The 18,590-nt window shown below is 39.5% G+C and overlaps 1 protein-coding gene across 1 annotated transcript in view; it reads right to left on the bottom strand.

The window, feature by feature from the left end:
- The window catches only part of LOC128809131 (mucin-5B), a 41,743-nt gene that overhangs the window by 12,451 nt on the left and 10,702 nt on the right, over positions 1-18,590 (bottom strand). Inside the window, exons 12-31 of the mRNA XM_053980862.1 lie at positions 18,240-18,377; positions 17,497-17,661; positions 16,512-16,606; positions 14,889-15,015; positions 11,620-11,872; positions 10,598-10,650; positions 10,117-10,217; positions 9,664-9,815; positions 7,817-7,955; positions 6,992-7,102; positions 6,389-6,568; positions 5,759-5,995; positions 4,730-4,886; positions 4,391-4,519; positions 3,887-3,971; positions 3,648-3,685; positions 2,435-2,590; positions 1,496-1,561; positions 1,080-1,172; positions 188-429 (exon numbers count right to left, since the gene is read on the bottom strand). Of these exons, the coding sequence (XP_053836837.1) occupies positions 188-429; positions 1,080-1,172; positions 1,496-1,561; positions 2,435-2,590; positions 3,648-3,685; positions 3,887-3,971; positions 4,391-4,519; positions 4,730-4,886; positions 5,759-5,995; positions 6,389-6,568; positions 6,992-7,102; positions 7,817-7,955; positions 9,664-9,815; positions 10,117-10,217; positions 10,598-10,650; positions 11,620-11,872; positions 14,889-15,015; positions 16,512-16,606; positions 17,497-17,661; positions 18,240-18,377 (2,717 nt within the window). The remainder of the gene's footprint in view (positions 1-187; positions 430-1,079; positions 1,173-1,495; positions 1,562-2,434; positions 2,591-3,647; positions 3,686-3,886; positions 3,972-4,390; positions 4,520-4,729; positions 4,887-5,758; positions 5,996-6,388; positions 6,569-6,991; positions 7,103-7,816; positions 7,956-9,663; positions 9,816-10,116; positions 10,218-10,597; positions 10,651-11,619; positions 11,873-14,888; positions 15,016-16,511; positions 16,607-17,496; positions 17,662-18,239; positions 18,378-18,590) is intronic.

The following is an 18,590-nucleotide window of genomic DNA, read 5'->3' on the forward strand; positions in this document are numbered from 1 at the left end:
GAACAGAAGAATCTTCACCTTATTCTTTCAGTGAGGGATTTCTGGCATACTTCTAAATGATGTCATTCAGCCACACCTACAGTCCAGCTGTAGTGCTGGATACCAGCATCAGAGAACACCAAACCTTGGCTGCAGGCAATGCATGAATGGTGGAATGATTAAATACATCTTCTGCAGAGTCTCTCACCTTTCTGGGAGGAGTGAGTGCAAGACAATCGCTCACAGAAGTCCTTGTGGGAGCAGGAACTTGGTTTGTTACACCAGGAGCAGGTGTTGGTGGACAGGTTTCAGAATGTGGATCACAGACCTTGAGGCTATCAGTATGACCAGTTTTACACTCTGCCCAAATTAATTCAATCTGACACGATTTATTACAGACAGAGTAAGCACAATGACCTGATACATTCACTGGCAGAGAAACATTTTCTCCTGCAAGGGCAAAACCCGAGTGTTAGCCTGAGGCCTGATCACAAAGCAGCTGCATTCTCAGCCCTGCATTTAACTATCTCTACCCAACAGCCACGCTCAGGGAACTGTCTGTCTGCAGCTCTGGGGATTCAATGGCTGAACTGGACAGCAATTCATCCAAATGGCAAAGATGGAGGGAGAGCCATAAGGCCCAATCTGAAATTCTGCTCTTAGGTACAGTGGAAGGAATTGAAAATGAATACAAGAAGAGCCAATACTGAGTACATCACCAAGTGCATCTGCTCTTCACAAATACCAGGAGGTAAGTGAAGCAGGAGCTACTAACAGATGAAGAAGAGTCTTTCCTCCCCTGCTTTTGGAATATTATTGTCAGTTACAAGCTCATGTTCAGCAGTTTGGGATTCAAGGCTCTGCTGACATCAGCAACTGCTCTAAGTTTCCTTACACCAGGGGTATTCAAACCAGAACATAGTTATTGGGTATGGGAGAGTTGTAGTTCTGAAGGTGTTAGCTGCAATTCAAAGATGTAACGACTTCTGGTAATGTCTAATTGTGACAGGCAGAATAAGCACTTGTCGAAGCATTTTTATCTATCTGTACATCTTATCATGTCAACAATGGTGCAGAAAAAAACCGGTATGATTTCTCACCCATTTGTATCAATTGTCCATTGTCATTGCAGATGCAGGGAGTGGCTACCTCTGATGAGGGAGGTGCAGATGTTACATATTGCATATGTGGTTCTGCAGGAAATCAAATAAATTAGTGTTTAAATCCTCGACTACTCTACTTTCAAGCCCTATGACATCTCTTACATTCTCTACAACTACAAAAAAAAAGAATTAAAAAAATATTTTTGAACCCCCACTACATTCTGTACACATCCACACTGAAACCATATTCTCTATTTATAAACACTCCCACTATTACACAATATGGTGCTATAATAGTATACACACATCCTCCCACATCTAGGGTTTTTTTCCCTATACAGAATACAATAAACAGCTCTTCTTCTGTCATTTATTCATTTCAATTTAATGTTTCTAGTCCTACAGTACTTCACCTGACTTTGGAGAGGTGATTTCCAGTGGCACTCCATTTGGATTTTTAATGCTTTCTTTCAAAGAAACTGTTGGTTTAAATACAGACAGATAATGTAGACATTTTACTATGCCACCTGCAGTCTGCTTTCAATAATCCTCCCTTTACTAGGTATTACTCCACTGTACTTATTCAATTTTTAAACATTTTCAATAAATACCAAACACATGGGTTCACCATCAAGTATTTAGCTCTTCTACTCACATGAGTAGAGAAGCTAAAATTTCATTTTCCATGTTGTCCTTGTATAATTTGCTATCGGGATTATTCACATATGTATATGTATATTATATGTATATGTATATGTATGTATGTATGTATTTTAACCACTTATTTTTATTTGTAAAAATCATGTGGCAAATTCCCCACTTTTCTTTATATCTTTTAGGAAAAAGAGATAAAGAAATTTTCTGATTTTTCACATTCCATTCATGCTGGAAAATGTCTTTTGAACTGGAGTTAACTGCCAGGAAGCTTTATTTTCATATTCCAGTGACCCCTATAAAACTCACTTTTTCCAATGCAGAAAACAGTACGATAACAAACAGAGTGTGTTATGGGTGATAAGAAGGGAAAAAAAAACATTTAGAAGTATGAAATATTGAGACTAACAACACCAGAGTGTCAACTGTGATATGCTCAAGCTTATTGTAAAGTTTGTATGAAAAAATTGCTGAATCTTTCTAGTCTCTCTTAACCTCACTGACAGTAAGGTCAGCAAGAGTCTGTAAGATTGCACTTTTGGTCCTCACCACAAGACCCACAGTTTTGAAACTTCAACAGTCTCAAATTCAGCTGTTATCCTAGGCATGCTGGAGGAGTCTTTTCCCAGAATGGATAAATCTTATTACCATTGTGGACTTCCACAGAATCACCACCAAGCCTCTTATCAATCTAGTACCTTGTGCTGGTGTAGATGGAGTTCTGCAGTGGGTAAGGGTTTTAATGATCTGTCCATTAGGGCCACAGACAGCTTCACTACACTTGGTCCCATACACGTGTCTGTACACAGTTTCATTTAAGGTGTAGGTCTTCCCATTGTAGCAGCACAGGCAAACTGAGGCAGCAAAAGAGAAAATGCCATGGCAACAGAGGATACTTGCAATATAAATACAAGTGAAAATCAAACCACACTCTGCATTTACCCTTCTGAAGGTGACAACATCAAACATGAATTACCTGACTAAGAAACTTTCTTAGTTTCTATTTGAGAAGCTGCACTGTGAGTCTATCTCATTTATTTAAAATGTGTTGGATTTTTCTGGTTGCTGGTGTTTCTTGGAGTCAGCTTGCATGGAGGAATTACTGGTTGGTAAAAGTGTGAGAACTGGTACTGGCCTAACTCAGCATGGAGTTAGGAGAAATCTCTCTGGGCAGGGAATGTGACTGGGATTATTGCCTCTCTGAGTGACAAGACACTGGCTCAGGAGCTGTTGCACAGCCATTTCCATCCACAAATGAGGAGCATGCAGTGGTACACAATTTCAATTAAATATATTAGAAGCTCTCCAGATTTTGGAGACTGTACATGTAGGAACCAAAGGAAGTGTATATATTACTGTAACAAAATCAGCTAAACTGCAAATGTGTTATCTGCTGGGTCAAGCCCGGTGTTTTGGGATGTGCTTTCTCCCAGATATGAGAATGAACTGACACTGTACCTTAACCAAATGTGTCATTTAGGCACACAAACGCATATCTAATAAGCTAACGGTCTATTTTATTAAATGAATGGTCAGGGAGCAGCACTTCTACAAGATTTTCCCTGTTCTAAAAGTACTTATTAAAAGAGGCAACATGAATGGCCTGCTACAGACTACAATCTGTCTTCATTGACTACCAAGGAAGTGGAAAAGTGGAAAAGTGGTATTAACATGCGTAAGATGAATCCTACATATCACACCTGTCTCCTTCTTCCTCATGATTATCATTTACACAGTTATTGAGGTCAAAGGCTGCATTTTGCTTATCAAAGTATATCTGTGCTGCTTTGCACCCACATATTAAACTACTTGTCTGGTCTCCTATTACCAGTACGTTTGCAGTAACATGTGATGTTAGGTTGTTGCAGTCCTGCCATCACTCAGTGCATGGTGAGGGTGGTGAAAAGTTACCTTTGGAGTCTTCAGCACATAGTTTCTCTTCAGGATCGCTGAAGAGAAAGAGTAAAAAAGAATTGAAATGAATTTGTATATTTGAATTTGAATAACAGTGTCTGCAACTGTACCTACTTTTACAAAAAACCTACTCCTGGATTTAATGGTAGTTGCCACTGCCTATAAACATTAACAAAACATCTCCTAGTTTGTCCTTTCCAGTCCTATTCTACCTTTCTCACCATCAACTGACCTACCATGAAGTGCAGCTGGGGAGGGAGACACATTCTCTGCTCTCCTCATCAAAATACGGTTTGTCAGGACTACACTCTGGGTAACAGCCTGGAAAATTAAAGTATTCTTAGTCTGGTCATACAGACACAGGAAAGCACATAAATACCAAATATAGATTTGATCCCCAAATGAATGTGATTCCAGTATGAATGTTGTTTTTACTACCAATTATTTTTTCAAGTCCTCTTTTTACCTCTGTTCCCAGAGATTTCATTTACTACATTTGTCAACAGATAATTATTCTATACAATTTTATATTGAATGGTGTTTTATCTCTTTATATATTTAAAAGCAGCAGGCAAATGATGCTATTAATGGCACCATCACACAGGGAATTATCAAGGCATGGTCAATGAGCTTCTGGGACAGATGGGATAACCTTTCAGTCACCTTGATGCTTCAGACATTTAAAACCAGACTAGTAGCTGCAACTCCCATAAACTGCATTAAAGTCAAGGAAGAATTACCTTCTAAACTGTACAGCAAGTTCCCACATTTCCCTTGTGGGTTCCTGCAGGTCTTTAGACAAGGGGCTCCACAAGGTTTATAGAACCACTCATGTTTGTCAGGTGGATTGTAATAATCGCAGAACACAGCTGGAGCAGAATAGAAAACATTTAGGTCTCAGACACTGGGCAGGGACAATTTTAAAAATCTTGTTTAAAATATTTTAATAAGATAAACATGATAAAAAGAGCTTGTTCAGTCACACATGCATAGCAATGTAGGTGTTCTGCTCTTCTGTACCCAGTGTGACTGAGCACAAGGGGCACTGCTTTCTGTGTGCATTTCCCTGCAGTACTTACGGCAAATGGCAGGGGTTCTCCAGTTGATGCAGACACCAGCTCTGCTGCAGCTCCTCGAATAAGCAGCAACTGAGGTACAAAAGCACTCACAGTCTCCCACACTGTCACAGCCACAGAAGTCAGACACACAAGATTCATAATATGGAATTGGGTTCACCTGTCAAAGCACCAACAGAGCTGTCACCACAGCTGTGTCTGCTGCACTGTGTTTTAATGAGGGAAAGGGCTCTGAATTTCTGTCATGCACATGGTTTGTGACAGACTGGGATTGTCATGAAGGAGCTATGATATTTTACAACAGGTAGTTTTCTATTTTCACCTGCCTGGTAGAATTGGACTCTAAATCTTCCTATTCTTATATGTGTAATGCTGCCACTTACACTTAAAACGCCTTCCCAGTGTGGCTTCTGCAGGAATTAACTACCTTGTTTTGGCTTAGCACAACTACAACAGTGTGTGCACTCTTCAACTGAGAGACAGTGATTGAGTATGAAAGGAAATCCTATTTCCACTAAACTTCCTGTCTCTTGTTTTTTAACCGCTGCCAACATAAACTAACAAAGGAAATTAAGCCGAGTTTGTTTTTAAAATTGTTTACTAAAGTGCACTGAAGCTTTGTATAGACATTCTAATTAAGAAGATCAGCCTTGTTTCTGTTTAAATTAATTCAATTTGTGACTCAAATAAACAAAATAATTAGTCTCTTTAGATAACTTGAATGAACTTCCCAAGGATCATCATACAAACAGTTCTAGGCTAACTTATCTCTACATTTTACAGATACCTAACTTTCTACTTCTGGTGGCCAAATATTATCCTCTTTATCTTCAGTTGTTCAAAACAGGCACTGCTGCTTCCTCAATACTGTGCAACAAGTTTTAATTGGCATAGCTGTGAAATGAGGTTTTGAGAGAGGTAGCCAAGTACTACTATGTAGTAGCTTCAATACTAAAAATATGCTGCAAATGTGCTGCAAAACAGCAACAAATATCTAGTGTGAAACTATTGAGGATGAGAGAATAGGATTACCTTGCTGTGACAAGCTTCAAAGATGTTACTCTTAATGATGCTGCAGTGCTTCTGTCCCAGGGCAGACTTGAACGGCTGATCCGCACACAGGTCTGTCATGTTTATATTTGAGCAGGTGCTTGTTATTTTCCAGCCGTTTCCAAACTCCTGGATGCTCATCTCCATGGACTGCCCTCTGGTTGTGAAGTCATTCCTTGTGCGGCCGTCAAAGTCTCCACAAAGACCACAGACTTTTCCCTGTGTAAGTGTGTAGGCACAGTTAATGCTTTGGTTATTTTGAGTGCAGCCCACCCTTTGACAGAAATAAACTATAGAACCTGTAAAGGCAAAAGTAAAGGTGCAAGTTTCTAAACTGAAAGCAAAAAAATGGCTTAGAAAAAGTTGGACTTCAAGTGACCTAAACATTCCTAATGTGTTACCAATACTTCTAGCCCCAAATATTCTGGAGTGTTTTATACTAACTGAACAGTGCAATAAAACACAAGGTATGGCCTGCTTGCTGTTTCTTCTTGTCCACCACACCAAACTTTTTGCAAGCCTTTTTTCCCAAGCCCTGGAAAAACTGGGGCTCTAGTTCTGGTGCATAACTCTGACTTTGAAATCATAACTCCCAGTCCACCCCCTACTTACCTGGAAAGATGGTGCCACGTGAACAACAACAGTAGTCTTTTGGTCCCACATGAAGTTCATCCCTTGATTTGTTTCAATTACAATATAACCTCCTCTGAGGTCCACTTTGTAATTTTTCTCAGCTCCTGGATCAGTGGCTATCTCCTGAATTCTTCCTTCCAAGAGCCTTATTTCACTGTTCTACAAAGCAAAAGATACATTGCATGGAAGGAAATCAAATAGAATACTTAGTGCAACAGCACTGGCACTCTGCCTCATTCTTCGTCTTATTTTTCTGTCATCTTCACACTCTGTCTTGGTAGATAGGTGAGCCACAGTCACAGATGCACTGAGCCTACTGTCACAAATGCAAATACACACACAAATGCACATTCACAGAGTGTTGTTGATTTCTTGCATCTTTCTCCTCATCCACAGAAGTGTTCAATCCCTGTTAACATCAAATACCTAAGCCTTTCCCAACTTCCCTGCCTCAGCTTGTTGGCTGTTTGACTTCCATAGGTACTCTTTAGCAGCAACTGAGAAGGAATACAAGAGAATGATACAGTAATTACTACAAAATCAAGACTACAGCTCCTTGGTTATAACTAGTTCTAGACAAACCTCAAAAATCAATGTGATCTTTAGGGAGCAGATGGAGCGTGACTTCCCACAGGCGTTGTTCTGAATCACAATCCGGAAGGTGCCAGCATCCATGTTATTAGGGCAAAAATCCTTAGGAAAACAGATAACATTCTATTAGATCTTGTCAGGCAACTAGGCCAGTCATAAGCATTTTCGGAGCTCTAAATGAATGACATACTGATCTGACTTCTTTATTCACTAAAACGATAGAATTCTGGAAGTATCTGGTGGAAGATGACCTGGTGGCAGATGCATATATGAGCAAGATTTTCAAAAAGAAAAACTAAGGGAAGGAATGAACTTGTCATAGCAACAGTCCAAAAAGGTAAAAATATATTTTCTTAAAATTAGCAAAACCAACTGTAATTTGGGGATGACAAAATGTCTCACTGAGTGCTGTCTCATTACATGCAATTATTATATATGAGGCTTACACGTTAACCTCTGCGTACTTCCATCACAACAAAAATAATGTCAGTCTTGGATGGCTGATGGAAACACTTTTCAACACCACACCAATTCCTTTCCCTTGAAATTGCTGGAATGCCTTCAGGAAAGGGCAGTCCAGCCAAGGAGTTAATCATTTGGGATCACACAGTGCCCTCTTGTGTCACTTCTGAGAGTCAATTTGCCTTGTGTTATTTGGAAAATCTCACTCTCAGATCTAGGTGCAAGAGGAGGGGAGTAGGCTCTGCTCATCAATTTGCCTATTTTGTATGGGAATGCCTTTTAATTACCCAGACTGAAGCCTACACTGTGGGCTGTGAAAAGCATATGCATGGGAAATTGAAAATAAATTGATACCTGAGCTAGGATATAGTCACAGTCTCCCAGGAAATCAAACTTCTCTCCATCAAAGCTCATGTAATGCCCATTTCCATACACAGTGCAGGTTCCCTTGCAGGGATTGTCCGTGCAGTTCCACTGCCTTTTGTTGCAGGTGCTGGGAGGCAAAATGCAAAGAATAACAACGTTTTCATTAAACATGGGCTTTCCTTAACCCCAAGCAGGGGCAGAATAATTAAAAGGTTTGTTGTTTGCAGGTCCTCGCAACTGCTCTAAGATCCATTTCAATCAGAAAGTTCCCGTTTACTACCCTGAAACATTTATTCTATTATTTCCTTCAAATATATTTTAAATAATTGAGTCCTGGCAGCAGACAGTGGGGGTTTAGGAGACAAATTCAAGGTGAAGAACTGAATATTTCTACCATTTCTGAATTTTAACCTGTGAGGGATCATATTGCAGTTCTGTTACAGTGGTGTGAACAAATATTATCTGTCTTTCCTTGGGTCTGGCTGAGATGGAGAGAATTTTTTTTCCCTCATCAGCCCTTACAGAGGTGTGCTTTGCATTGGCAGCTACAAAGGTGTTGGTAACATCTCAGTGTATTGGCTACTACTGAGCAGCACTCCCACAGCATCAGTGCAGTCTCTTCAGCATTCTCCCCCTCACCAGTAGGCTGGGGCATGGATAAGGTTTTGGGAGGGGACAGAGACGGGACAGCTGTCCCAAGCTGGCCAAACGGATATTCCAAACCATGTGATGTCTGCTCAGCAATAAAAGCTAAGAGAATGGGAGATTGGGGTGGGAACAGAGTGGTGTATGTTATGATGTTTGTTTTCTGAAGCCCTACTCCTTTGAAAGTGGGCTGGACATCACCTGCTGGTGGGAACAAGGGGATAAATATTTGGTTTGCCTTTTCTTCCGCACACAGCCTTTGCTTTTGCTTTATTTTGACCCATGACCATCTTGTTTTCTCCCCAACCCTGTCCTGCTGAGGCGGGTAGTGATAGAGCAGCTAGGTGGCCACCTAATGTCCAGCCAAGTCCACCCACCACACCTTGACAAACCTCACCTCTAGTTCAGGAGGACTGTAGACAGAAAATTTAGTTGTTATAGCCATGACACAGAGACTGCATTTTCTTTCCCATGTGTGTCCTCTTCTCATAAGAAAACTAAGCCCTCACTGCACTGAAACTTCTTAATGACTCTGTGATAGCAACAACAGCTTATCAGGTTTTGACTTCACGGGTTAAACTTGACTGCCTGTACCAATGGTGATTAGACCAAAGTGTTTCTAGCTCTTATTTTCTGTGCATCCATTTGGCAGAACTATACAATCTCATCCTTGCTAAATAATGGATAAGGATTGAAAGCATTTTACCCACCATGGTCAGTAATAACAGCGAAATCTATGGCACCAAATTTGAGCAACTTGAGTATTAATTTATCTTGAGAACTATGCATCTGGAAGCACTGCAAGTCTCAAGGGAGGGCCATTGCAATTCCTCTGACTAAATTCAATCATTTTCCAGGGTTCAGCTGTGCCCAACACACACAGACTCAATTCCCCCTTATTGAATGAGCAACCACACACCAGCCAGGGTAAGGTTGATGTTTCTGAAGCTGGTGGGGAAACAGAAAAGGATGGAAATTATTTAGCAGAAGATATTGGTGCTTTTTCTCCCTAAGTGCAGGCTCATGCAGCATGATGCAGAGAAATACTTCCCCTTTTATTTTTACTAGCAGCCCAATGGCTCTCATGATGAAGAGGAAGGCTTCAAAGCACACCCTGTCCCATGGGTGCACTATGGACTGATAGTTCTAACAAACTTTGCTATAAAACAAGACTCCCTGGGATAATTTACCATGTGTTGCAGTCCACTTTGATGGTTTCCCCAGGTTTATAGAAGTGTCCTCCATGAACACAAGGGCATTGATCTTTGGGAATACATCCTCCACTGCCATCCAATACCAGTCCATCGGGACACATGCAGCCAGAAACACATTCTGTGACATACTGCATGTTAGAAGATATAGGAGAAGACAACTTGTTAGTGCACAGAAAGAACAGGGAACCAGCAGAGGTGTGCTAGCTCTGGATGCCAAGATTTTAGATTTTTAAAAAAACTCCTTAATTGCAAGCTAGTGGAAATCCTGCTACAAGCATCACAGGTACATTGTTAGCTACAACTGCTGTGTTATCAGTGAAGCAATTGGTGTGTGCCCAGCATGGCATGTTCCCATCAGTGCTTGATAAGGACAATCCTACATGCACAGCCATGCTGCGCTGTGCCCCTGCTGGGAGGTGAACTCCTTACACAGTGCATGTCCTGCGTCTTGCAGCTTTTCTGACACTCTGATCCAGTTGCTCCAGGACCTGCAGAGCTGCAGTTGAAGTAATACATAGGAGCTGGGCAATCTGCAGTAGGAGAAAACATTTCAGGAAGGTAATTTAGAGAGAGCAATAAGGATGACATCAGCAATTGCAAAACCAGCCAGAGGATTTCAGAGGTCAGCAGGTGTCTATCATTTAAAGTTTCTAATAGTTTTGCTTCTGCCCAATAACAGTGAAGGGAGAAGGCAGATAACTGCTAAGCTTTGGGAAATATTCTCATAATCTAAAGAGTCTAGTAAGTCTGGTGACATTTTACAAAGACAAATGTTATCAATAACTAACACATTTCAGGGAGAATGGAAAAATGTGCAGAATACTAAAATGTTACAGAAAGTGAAGATAACACAGAAAAACATTATAAATACTGTCTGACACCATAATGCCATTATTTAACAAAATCTCACCTTTCACCAAGACAGTTTCTCCAATGCAGTCTAATCTTCCTTGAATGCATTTGCTAAAGAGATTCCATAAAACAGAATACATCAGCTCTTTGCACTTTTCTACCTCACCAGGGAGAAAGGCACTGCAAAGATTCACTTGTCACATGATTAACAAATTCCTATCAAAATGAATATTTGTTACAGCTATCAGTTTCACAGACATGCATTATAATCCCCAGAAGGAAGGTTAAAAGACCCAGCTCTTAAAATACTCTTCCTTCATCTGGCATGGGTTTATTGTGTGTTTTCCTTAAATCAAGTTTTTCCTAAGCATCCATTTTCCACTCCATGAGATAAGACTAATACTTTCTTAAATAAGAGATCTCTTAAATTACTAAATGAATATGTGATTATAAAATAGTCTAGAATCCTCAGCTGGAAGACAGCTAGAGAGAGAACATGTAAACATCTAAAGATAATAAAGATTCCTTCCCCTGGTAGTTGTTTCCGTTGATGCCCTAAGGTAGTTGAAAATGAGAATAATGACAATTGTTTTTCAATGCAGATGCAAATTAATTACACTATTTTAATTATTGCCCACCCACCCACCCACCCAGTTTCTCTCTCTCTCTCTTTTCTAAAAAAATCAGTTTAAAAACTGAAAATTGGGTGGTTTTTTTCATGGACCATTTTTATTTTTTAAATAATCTGCAGGATGGTGTGGTGGTTTTCACTTTGCTTTTTCATTTCAAAGCCTGAAACTCCTCCAAGCCTTCTGTCTTCTAGAAAACTTGCTCCCACTCTTTGTGGATATTTTTTACACAACAATGAACTCTGCAAGAGATAGATTACAAATATTGTTCTATTTAACATATTTTCAGGTTCTTGTTTGCTAGCAGGAATATGGGATCTTGACATTTGCTGTGGCTGCACTTCCTGCCAGGGGAAGATACAATCTAGGAAAAATTTGCCATTATTCCTAACTGTAAAATGATGCCATTCATGGATTGGAGAGCAGCCTTTGCATCATCAGAGCAACTCACCACATGAGTTTATCCTCTTGGAAGGAGTTGCCAGGCTGAACAATCTTGCCTTTATAGTAGCAGGGGCAGTCATCTGGAGCCACGCATTCCTCCTCATCGTTAAGGTAGGTGCCTTCTGGGCAAGCACAGCCCTCCATGGGCGCGATCCGGACCTTGCACAGCGGGTCAGGTTCATCCAGTGAGCGGCAAGACTGGTTGCAGTACTTCACACTATAGTTATAAACCATAGTCTCAGGACACTCCTCAGAGGGATCTTTGCAAGAGAAATAAAAGGGATGTATGGCCTTCTTTGCGCAATCATCTCTTATGACTTTAGAATGCATTTCAGCACACTGGTAGCCATAAACATGTTTTTATCAAACTACCAGACCTTGTCTCCCAGGATTCTGGGAGAATCTACTTGCATAGCCTATATGACACTGAACGCTGAAATACTCAACAGGGTGTAAATTTTTGTAATTTCCACAATTTACATTTCTATCTTATGCCAAGAACTGAAACCAGTAACTTCTGAATTGCTAAAATTTTATTTTCTGATCTTTCCTAATGATTTCTTTGGCTGGGGATAACTTAAGAAATGACCATATTTTGTAAGAGAGAAATTTCAACATTAAATGGCAGTGACAAGGAACTCTGCCAATTGATTGATGCTACCAAGAAAAGGGTCTTTCAGTTCTCACAGATGTCATGAGGAAAACTCATGTTGTCATCCTCTGGGGAAATGAGAAACCACAGTTTCTAAGATTTCTAGCTGAACCCAACAGGTAAATACCAAAATCTAAAAAGCTCAACTAATCTGGTAAGATAGTAAAAAGCTGGTTAATTTTCACAGGCTGACAGTATACACCACTGTCAAAGGTCTGCCATAAAATCCACAGGACTGACCCATAGGGATGACATTAAATTTGGTCAGGAAACATGACCCATATTAAGGCTGCAAGAAAGTCTGGCATTCAGATTTCTTTGAAATTCAGTGAAAACTGGAGATCTAGTCATATTGGGCCTCTTTCTGCAGATTTAACCCTGCAGCTGTTTTTCAGATACACACGGATGCACTAGAAGGTACAGGGGTGTTGATCATGGGCACCTGTGCTAATCAGCTTTGCAGCAATGCTAAGAACTTATCAACAATAGGTTCCATGCTTAAATAAAGCTCTGTATGTTTTTCCAGTCCATGACCATGGCACACTTTTTTAGATTAGTTAGTGTGCTTCACTTGTGTACACATTCAAAACCAGCACCTCTACCACCATAAACCGGTTGGTTTTCTGGTCCTAGCTGGATCAAACACGATATCCTGTGTGTAAGTCAGGCAAGGCATATCCTCCTACTTTTTATTCTTTGAAGATACAGCAAATGGTATTTGTAAGTCAAAATACACCAAATAAAAAAGATATTCATAAAGATGTTGAATATAAATTTATATCTGTCTCAATTGTTAGCTATTAATACAGTAAAATAAGCTATTTACTTTTTCCCTTTAAATTTTCATAGATGAATAAGATCACTTTTGATAAAGTAAGAGAAAGGTATGTGATTGAAAGGTAAGAAAGGTAAGAGAAAAGTATTTGATTGTAGTGTTCATGGTCACAGGTGTGACACACGTCTAAGATACAAATCACAACTGGAGGCATGAGAGCAGAGAACATGAGCATACCAAAGATACCTTCAAGCTAGCTTGCACAGGGAGCACTAGAAAAGCAGTGCCAAGACTGCTCACCCCAGTGATCTGCTGGGCAACCAGTAATGGCTCATGCTTCTGCTAAAGAGTGTGTAACACGCATGCCCAGGGTTTACCTAGCAGGATTTGCTTGTTTCACACACTCTGCTGACTGCAGTGCAGACATCTGCTTGGGATACTACCTGCTTTGGATGCTGCCTGCAGCTTGGCAGAGTGGACGCAGCTTCAGGAGCTGGAACAGTTTTTCCAGCCCCCACAATGGGACAGAACACAGAGTGAAGGTTGTGGCCCGTTTAGTCTCACTCATGGACAGTGAGTCATAAACAACCATTCTCTTATCACAGCCATGTACTCAAAAGATTATTACTTCTTAAATAAGGCCTAAAATGATTGTTCTGATTAAAACATTATTGTTTTTTCTCAAGGTTACTGCACTGTTGAGGCAATATTACTTACTGTACCTTAAGAACACAAATTTCAGCCAAACCCATGCTTTGAACCAGTCTTGATTTGCCATAAAAAATGTCAGTAATTCCATGTTGGGAGCAAAGCTTTCAATAAACAGTGTCTGTGTCTAGTGCATAACTCTGCAGGATTCCTGGACAATTTACTGTGGACTACACTGTGTTCCTTTGAATTATTTCAGCACAGGTTTGTGAAATTGTTCTTATCACAGTCTTAAATGCCTCTGGCAATGCATCACACCAGTTATATTGTTTGCCTTATTAAGTATCCCAGCTGGCCCCTAAGTCAGGCAATTAAGTAGATCATTGCTGCATCAAGATCCAAAAACATAATCATTGTTATGTTATCTATTCAGATCTGCAATTAGTCAAGAAACCCATACATCTATTTTCATGTCAACAGAGGCAAATCTCACTTGAACTATCTGACCATCAATGACAACCTGGGGTTGTTGAAGCAAAAATCAAGATCCAAGATAATGAGTTTTATTCTCAGATCTTATGCCATCTTGTAATAAATTCTGGCAGTGCCAAAGGAAAATACATACATACATGGACTCTGAACTCAGGATTTGGTGACAATGTTTATGTCCAAGAAACTTTTGTTCATTTTTTATGTAATCCGGAGCTGAAAATTTTTTAAAGATTTTCACATTCTCAAATATCACCAATATATATTTATTTAAAAATTTTATTATTTTACTGTAACATGGAAAAATGTGGTTAATGAGAGTGATGTATTTTGTATTGTCTGGGACAAGAGCACTCAATGTAATGCAAAAAAGGTATTGGACTTAAAATACATGGGGAAGCCCATGTGTTCAAAAGCAACCTAATTGCTAATTAAACCTAAACTAAAACTAACCCCGTTTTTATTTTGAGTAATATGCCTTGTGCTATTTTGCTTCTCTGAGTACTGAATTCACCTAAGATTTTACACAAGGGACATGCATTGTAAGAGCATGAAGCAGTCACAAACTGAATTTTATAGAATAAGTGCTTATTCTGTTTTTCAAAGGCTCTCTAACTTGATGACTAAAGACAAAAGACACTGACTGCCACAAATGGGGCTGTCCTGAAGCTGTTCCCCCATATCCCTGCCCAAGGAATTTCAGTTCACATACCACAGACACCCTGCCTCCAGCCCTGCAGGGACACGCCTGCTGAAGCACAGTCTCTGGAGTAAGTAGAGAGCACACTGCACAGTGCAACTTCACTCTTTTCAGCATTACAGGTGTCATACATGCATTTCTAAAGGACAGAAAAGGACGTGGTTATTATTATGTCTACCTTATAGAAGAAACTGCAAAACATGTAGCAATTAAAAAAGCAGTCAACCAATATATTTTTTAAAAAAGTATTATTACCAATGAAACTTATTATCTCTAAGAGAAAATGTATGCTAATGAAATACTATGCAAACCTGAGAAACAGCAAATCAGTTACAGAAACTGCAATGACATTATGTCTAACACTCATTAATAGATGAATATTTAAAAATATAGAGGCACCTAGAGTACATTAAAGCACTAAGAAATGTCTTTACCAGCCTCCTGTGAGGATGCACAATCCAGGACCTGTCAAAATATATCATCTGAAAATATTGCACAGTGATGACTGACACTTTGTGTACATATCTAGTAAGCAGCTGAGATGCACCCAATGACATGACAGGTGGATGACAGAAGATGGTTTATAGACAGTCACTTATATGTAATGACATTTTAAGAACTAGTTATATAAGTATAGCTGGAATTTAAAGCTTGAGTTCTTTTAACACTGTGGGTGTATAAAAGAGCACAAATACAGCTAGTCACTCTAGAGCAGTAGGATCATACTGGATAGACAGTGACTTATCCTGCCATTACTGATGATGTGGAAAAGGCTTTCACGAATCGTGGTTTAAAATCTGATGAGATCAGCAGGAGTAACAGACACATCTGTAAGAAACTGGTTATTACTTCTCCTTAACTGAAAATTGCAAAATCCTATTTTATTTATAGTTTACATGAATTCTGAAGTATATATATTTTCTTCTGGGAGAGGTAAAACATAAGCCATATTTGTCAAGGTATTTGAAGACATTACATTCTAGGCAAAATTTCAGGCTCAGGTATTTTCTCAGTAAGTTGTATCACTCACACACAAACACCCTGCATGAACTTTCTGTGGTTTTACAGGAACTTCTTTACCATCCACATAAATGTGTCAAGTCTCTAGCTCAGACAGCTTTCTCAGCAGCATAATAGAGCTTTACACCAAGAGAACATATGGGCAGCTTCATGCATTCAAAACTCAAGGAGACTGACAAGATTCAAAGGTAATAAATGAGATATAAACAATGTAAATTCATATTCTCTCCCTCAATGTGAATTTTGAACCAAGTCAGAGGGAATCCGTAGGGCTGGTAAAACTCTCAATTCAATTCCACACAGAAACACTGGTTCTGTTAGTTGAAGAGTGAACAGTTTTCATTCTTTGAAACTGAAATGTTGAACTGATTTTTTTCGTTTTGCTTCTGGGTCATGCAACAGAAGCCAGTGATGCCAATCAATTATTTATTGGGCTGTAGCCAAAAAGGCCCGTCTTGCACAAACTCTTATTTTATAACTTTTCTAATCAGCATCAGTGAACTTCTTCGTGACCGGTCACTACTGTAACCTATTTCACTCCCGTAGGCCAGACAGCCTTCATGTGGGATCAGTCTCTGGACTAGATTAAACCACCCATTTGAAGCAGTGCCTTACCTTGATGTACACAGAAGGGTCTACAACAGAATGGCAGGCAGCAAACACACTGCTTGTATTGGACAGAAGAGCACACCAGTGCTGGGCAAATTTTTCTGAAGTGGGAAAAAATATCATTGTCCATAGTCACATAAACCACATTACTGTCTGAATCAATATTCTTATCAGGTATCACATTGAACTAGAACGTCCTGAAGCGTTTAGGTAATGCTGGATGGAAATACAGGTCATTAACTTATCAAAGGGATAAGCATAGTTGGATGGATGACCAGCCATTTTCATAAAAGAAAGGTTTCACCTGCTAAGTATTAACATTATTACTGCAGCTGGATTTCCAGAACATGTACAGAACCTCCCCATTTTCATTGTTTTTCATCAAATTTTCTTAATTTTTTACAGCAAGGTAATTCCTTATAGTCAAGCAATAATATCAAGCATGTAATAATCAGCGAGCTGTGTGGCTATGATTAGCCACTGCTAATTGCTGTAGCCATTGGCTGCAGCTTTAATTATATGTGGCAGTACCTAGGAGAGGTCAGTCCAAATACTATATATATCCAAATCCAGTCAGAGTGAAAAATCAGACAGGATACCTAGTGCAGTGCAATGCTTGCTTAACTCAGTACTGTTGGTAACTTCCTCCTCTGGACTTCAGCACAGCTGTAACAACCTAGACTAGATGAAGAACTTGCCCAAATATTGGCAACCAATGGTGCTCTGCCTTAAACTTAAATTACTGTCATTGATGCTGTATGTGCTTTTCAAGTCATCAGTGAATGTGTTGGCTCTTTCTCCAGCAGTGCTGTCTTTTTGTTTTGAAAGCAAAGCTGTCCTCTCAAAGACCTTCAAAACACAATATTTTTTCTCTACTAATAGCCTCAAAGGCAGAGGGTTTTGATGTTTATGAGATTTCTAAAGTTTTTTTGATTATCCATCATGTGAAAATTATTTCAGACTGATAAGTCAGGGATGAAAAGCCTGATACCTTTATCCACACTGTTTGAACAAGGATCTTCAAAGCTGTCCTCAACATCAAAACAGCTGGCTCTAGTTTTCCATGAGTTACCAAAAGCAGAAGCTGAATCTTCCACAGCTCCAGTGACCGTTCTGAAGTCATCAGTCTGGATGTTATTGAAATTGCCACAAAGACCTTGTGTGGGAGGCAAAAAAAAAAAAAAAAAAAAAAAAAAAAAAAAAAAAAAAAAAGCAAAAGAAAATAAAAAATTGCTAGATGCATGAAAAAAGGAATGGCTTCTAGATGAACACTCTTAGCTCTGTAATGGACCTTGCCTGAGACAAATCCATTTTCCTTCAGAGACTTCCTGATGTTCGCACAAATCTGATAGGACCCTGTGTTTAGAGTATATTTATTATTTTTCTGCATTGCAGTAGCACTTAGTGATAGCACAGGGATTAGAACTGCTTAAATGTGCTTTAGTAAACACTGGCAGACAGAAAGATCTTCCCCAAAGGCTTATAAATAAAGGAAATGGCAAAAGAAAAACAAAGTGGGTCAGAGAGACAGGGTGTAATCCCATTGCACAGATAGGAAGCAGAAACACAAAAATCTTAAATGGTGTAAACAGGCAAAACCAAGAATAGAGTCTGCACTTCACAAGTGTCTGATGAAGGCCTGTTTAAACAGATGGAGTCTAAAAGATTTGCACACACTAAACATCACAGAGATTTTCTTCAGCACATTGAAGGGTTTAGCCTTATGTGTCCTACCAGATGTGAGGTTCTGAAAAGAATGATCGACTGTTATGGAGAGCTGCATTACAGGTTTCATTTGCACTCGGATCTGCACTCCAGCTGAACTCAATATTTTGATGAAAAATGTAGATTGTCTGAAGATGGTGATGCCATCTAAAGAAGAAAGAGAAAAAGAAAAAATATTGTATGCACTTGCAAAGCTGAGTAAACAGGAACTTCCATTTGCCAGTGCATGCAGTAACACGAAGATTCCCATACCTAGTATCCACCTAACAGTGAGTAGGCTCCTGTTCTTTTCAGAGAAAGGAGCAGGAATTCCTCTGCAAAAGATATAGGCTATTCTGTGGAAGATGTGAAGAATGGGAT

Source organism: Vidua macroura, chromosome 6 (genome assembly GCF_024509145.1).
Source record: "Vidua macroura isolate BioBank_ID:100142 chromosome 6, ASM2450914v1, whole genome shotgun sequence".
In the NCBI taxonomy this organism is placed as follows: Eukaryota; Metazoa; Chordata; class Aves; order Passeriformes; family Viduidae; genus Vidua; species Vidua macroura.